Below are 5,000 nucleotides of genomic sequence, written 5' to 3'. Positions count from 1 at the left end.
ACGTTGCAAATCGTGAACAGACATTTCTAGTCTATTTCAACATTGATTCCGTAGAATGTTGACAGTCCTGCTTAGTACATGATGTCTGAAAGGTTAATTAAGGCCCATCCTGACATAAGCGGTCCAACTACGTACTTTCGCCATTGATTGTACATGTAAGTGGGTGATAAATGTTGCAAATGTTCCTGGTATGTGGCATATAAATACAATTATTTGCAAGAAGCATGACAGTGTTTATTGCAGCCCTGCAACTCATGATTAAAAGAAACTTCAGCAGTGTATAAATTTCTAAATGTCCAGGTCACCACTGTGAGCAACTGTGCAGTTTGGGCTTTCTTTTGTAACATACTAGGCGTCATATTTTAATGCATTAAGTTGCTATGTCGTCTGAATAAATAACCAATATGATTGTACTTAAACAGCTCCAAAGATATTTTCTGGTGTTAAATGATTTTGTAAGCGGTCAGTGTAAAATGCAGACTGCAGAGTGCAGATCCAGGGGTAAAGTGCAGTTAAAACGTAACTGTTGAAAAAGCCCAAACCCCTTAGAAATGCTAACCTTAGGCCTAATTAGGCCTAAAAGGCCGTTGGCAAAACCCGGATCGGATCGGATCGGATCGGACCGGACCGGACCGGATCGGATCGGATCGGATCGGACCGGATCGGACCGGATCGGATCGGATCGGATCGGATCGACAAAACCCGGACTGGTTCAATATCAAAATTCCTGCCAATAGACACATGAAATCCCTGGGTCACATCCCACCTTCAAGGGTGTCCTTCCGGAAAAAGTTCGTACTTGCGTTTCAATAAATCATAGCAAACTATTCATCAGAAGAAAGCTTAATAAATGTGGACAGTTTTTGTATGCAAGGGCCAGCTGAACAAAGTACAAGTGCCGGATCTTGGGAGATCTGACCAGCAAATAATATTTAGACTAAAAACAAAATAATTATGCAAGACTGATTGTACGGCTGTGAGGATATATAGTTTTTGTTTGACCAATATTTCGTCGGGTACGGCCCGACTTCTTCAGGGAGTTATGTACGAGTTATGATTTAACTCCCTGAAGAAGTCAGGCCGTGCCTGACGAAAATTGGTCAAACAAACACTATATATCCTCACAGCCGTAAAACCAGCCTTGCATACTTATTTTGTTTTTAATCTTAATAAACGTAGTTTACGCCAACAGATATAGTGTAACCGAGTTTTCCTTTTATTGTCAGGAGCCGGTAAGACGTGACACCACCGAGAGTTCTTCTAATTAATTTATCGGGTATCAGATGCCGCTTCACGAGCAAAATGACTTGACAGTGTTGTTATTCACAAGCCATCAATCAACGAAATTGTCTCAGGCGTTTTCGATATTCTGATTGGTTGTTTAGATATCCGCATCTAAGGTTGGAGAAGCCAAAAATATGCGAGGTATGTTGTGTAAATGGACGCCATGAGAAATTATTCTAAATATCGGAATCTCCTGACAAGCTTTTGTTGATTGATGGCTTGTGAATAACAACACTGTGAAGTCATTTTGCTCGTGAAGCGGCATCCGATAGCCGATAAATTTAACACAAGAACCCTCGGCGGTTTCACGTCTTACCGGCTCCGATTCTGACACTTACCAAAAGAAAAACTCGCTAAAGCAGTATATTTATCGTAAACTACATTTACTAAGCTTTCTTCTGATGTATAGTTTGTCATGATTTTATTGAAACTAACGCGAGTACGAACTTTTTTTCCGGAAGGACACCCGTGAAGGTGGGAAGTAACCTTAACTGGTAACCTTAACTGGTGACCCAGGGATTTCATGTGTCTATTGACAGGAATTTTGATATTGAACCAGTCCGGGTTTTGTCGATCCGATCCGATCCGGTCCGGTCCGATCCGATCCGATCCGATCCGATCCGATCCGATCCGATCCGATCCGATCCGATCCGGTCCGGTCCGGTCCGGTCCGGTCCGATCCGATCCGATCCGATCCGGGTTTTGCCAACGGCCGGCCTAAAACAATATTTAGGCTTAACTGTTACTCTAATGGGTTTGGGATTTTTCAATGGTTAAATTATAACCTCAGTCTGCATTTTACCCCCGGTCTGCAATCTGCAGTCTGCAGTCTGCGTTTTACACTGACCGATTTTGTACATGTAAGGTGTGAGTGCTCCCGTGAAAATAAAACATCATAAAATCTAATTCCCTGCAAGATAGTATTCTTAATTTTCCTTCCCTCAATACTACAAGTCATACGGAGAAGGAAAGAGAAGGAAGCTTTCTTTTTCCCAAAGCATCTTACCTTGAAACCTTATTTTTATCAGGTCCAGTGGATGCAGAATAAGAGTCGAAGTAACGCCTCCAGATATGCCAGCTACGAGATGTTCGTAACGAATAAAACGAGCGATTGAAGAATTTTGGGGGGATGGCGACCTCTCAGAAATGGCCTGACGTTCACTCATGATTTGGCTGGCTTGAAATGATCAAATTATTATTATTATTATTATTATTTTTTTTTTTTACCACCACATAAATGAACACACGACAATTTCATCATCCACCACTGGCGTCGGCCATTTTGAAATTCGTTCTTCTCCGGTCCTCCCCAACCTACCACGACTCGACCCAATCTTCCTTCGAGGATGAGAAAGTCTAGCGTCTTTGGCAACCCCTGCTTTTGGCTTTGTCAACCGTGACCTTCACTTTGGAAGTTTCGGGAGCACTCGAGACACTTGACTCCCGTTTGTTTCCATGAATACCTATCAAGAGAATATGGGGTAAGAGAGCTTTTCCCTGTAAACCAAGAAAACGACAACAAGGTGACACACTATAACCCTAACCCGGTGTGACCAACTCATTGCGCAAGCGAGACAACCGTTCCACCAAGGTCAATTGGCAACCATGGACAACTGTTTCGGCCTTTTTAGGCCTCATCAGTATGGCATAGCCAACATACGGTTGGGGTTAGGGTTAGGATTGGGGTTAGGATTACTACCTTCTCAACGCTTCCCGTGGGAGAACAGTTTTGCTGTTCTCAACTCAGCCTATCACATTTGTATGTGGAGCTGCTACTTAATTAAAGGGATCCCTGAAACACTCGCTCCCTTTTTTTTCTTCTTTTGATGTTTGAGGCGAATGGCCAGGCCCCCATTGGGGAGAGCAGTGCCTGCCACACATACTGACTAATCCGTCACACAACAATTGTTCACCTCAACGGGGGTGAACCAGCACGACAAACTCGCCGGGGAATCGAACCGCACCCCTAAAAACATATAACAACGCTACACGAATGAAACTACGAGCACAAAATAAGAAACGACTGAAATATAACATACAGAACAGAAAATAAACACTACAACCATAAAACGGAGGAAAATGAAGGGCAACGTAACATGACAAAACTCGCGAATAAATTCAGCAGCGGATGGCAGACCCCATGTTGACACCAGTCAACCGACTCATCAAACGTTAGACTTGGTACGCTACAGGCTTTAATCAGGCCGCACTCAGTAAGCAAAACTGAAAAGAAATTAAAGGAGTAGAAGAAGGCGGTCTTGCTCAATAGAAGCAATTGGGCCTCTGGCACACCGCTGACGGAGAAAATAACGGTAACGACGGGCAGAATGGAAACGTCGAAAGTAAATAGGGAGATGAAAACGGACGCGATCGCGCATATTAGAAATAACTTCAATAGCACTTGGAAGGACCGCACGGAAACGATAGGCACTACGAGAGAACCAGTCACCCAGTTGCTATATTTACACACATTGAGCATGTAGACAAAGATACGCGGTACACAGCGAAGTTCATCATAACTAAATCCAACGAGGATATGACTTACGACATAGGAGAGATGGGCACAACGGGGAACGCGTAAGCATGAGGAGTAACCTGCGATCAGGCGTACTTTTCCCTAGACATGGTGCGAAAAGGTACTTTTTAGCGCCCTGTCTCAAGAAAAGTACACTTGATCGCAGGTTAGGATTGGAGCCCTGACAAAACACTTTGGGTCGGAGGGCAGTCAGAGAACAGGTGCTGCACAGACTCAGGGACTGCACTACAAAAACACGGCAAAGTAATATTTAAACCGAAGGACACTGTAAGGTGTTCTGCAATGTAAAGGACACCATGGGCAATGTTCCAGGACAAATCAATTACTGAACGGTCAAGCGGGAAAAAGAAAAGTGAATGCCTTGTCGCAAACCAGAATAAATACCCAAAAAGAGGACGGAGCTTCGCTTCACAATGCGGAGGAGGAGAATGTTGCGACAGTAAAAACACCAGCCTGGTTTGTTGGTTATGCCATGCTGATGAGGACCAACAAGGCTGAAACAGCTGTCTAAGGCTGCCAATTGACCGGGTGAAATGGTTATGCGCATGCGTGATGTGTTGGCCACACTGGGTTGGTGTTATTGTGTGTCACTTTGCTTTTATTTATTTATTTATTTATTTATTTATTTTACTATTCCCTGTACCCCATGAGGGCTATTTGAAATTTCAGTATTTTTAGATTGCGCAAGTGTTGCGAAAGGCTTTTTAATGTTGTTCCATGACCGCGCAGTCCACTTTCACATCAACATCAACTGAATACTGAGGAGTCGTCAACTAAAAAATAGGATTAAAATAATTTTCTTCGGGACCAAAACTGGGGGATTCGCCCTCTTACCTCGTATTGTCTTGTACATATCCCATATACCCACGTCAAGCATCAACCAATATTCCCTATAACTCTGCCAAAAAAGTTCTACAATGCATAACCAAGATGTCTGCGCAAAATAACTTGCGTTATTAGCGCGGCGCTGTATTCACCCGATACTAACGCCAGTTTATTATCAGGACAACAATAACAGTACTAAACTAAACTTCCCTTCGGGTAAAGTAAAGTGAGTTTACTTGACATTCATTGATAGGTTTACGTTTATCACACTCTAAGGATCACACCCCTCCAACACTATCAGTTTATTGCTATCTCCTTTCTTTATTCTTAGTGTAATACTAAATCACAAGACATC

General features: G+C 43.1%; 1 protein-coding gene across 1 annotated transcript in view; it reads right to left on the bottom strand.

Annotated features, from left to right (window-relative positions):
- LOC138004085 (solute carrier family 25 member 32-like) overlaps window positions 1–2,585 on the bottom strand; it is a 37,566-nt gene extending 34,981 nt beyond the window's left edge. Inside the window, exon 1 of the mRNA XM_068850486.1 lies at window positions 2,291–2,585. Within this exon, the coding sequence (XP_068706587.1) occupies window positions 2,291–2,450 (160 nt within the window). The 5' untranslated portion in view covers window positions 2,451–2,585. The remainder of the gene's footprint in view (window positions 1–2,290) is intronic.
- Window positions 2,586–5,000: the final 2,415 nt, after the last annotated feature.

The sequence above is a fragment of the Montipora foliosa genome, chromosome 5 (assembly GCF_036669935.1).
Source record: "Montipora foliosa isolate CH-2021 chromosome 5, ASM3666993v2, whole genome shotgun sequence".
NCBI lineage: Eukaryota > Metazoa > Cnidaria > Anthozoa > Scleractinia > Acroporidae > Montipora > Montipora foliosa.
This window is presented reverse-complemented; position numbering and strand designations above follow the sequence as displayed.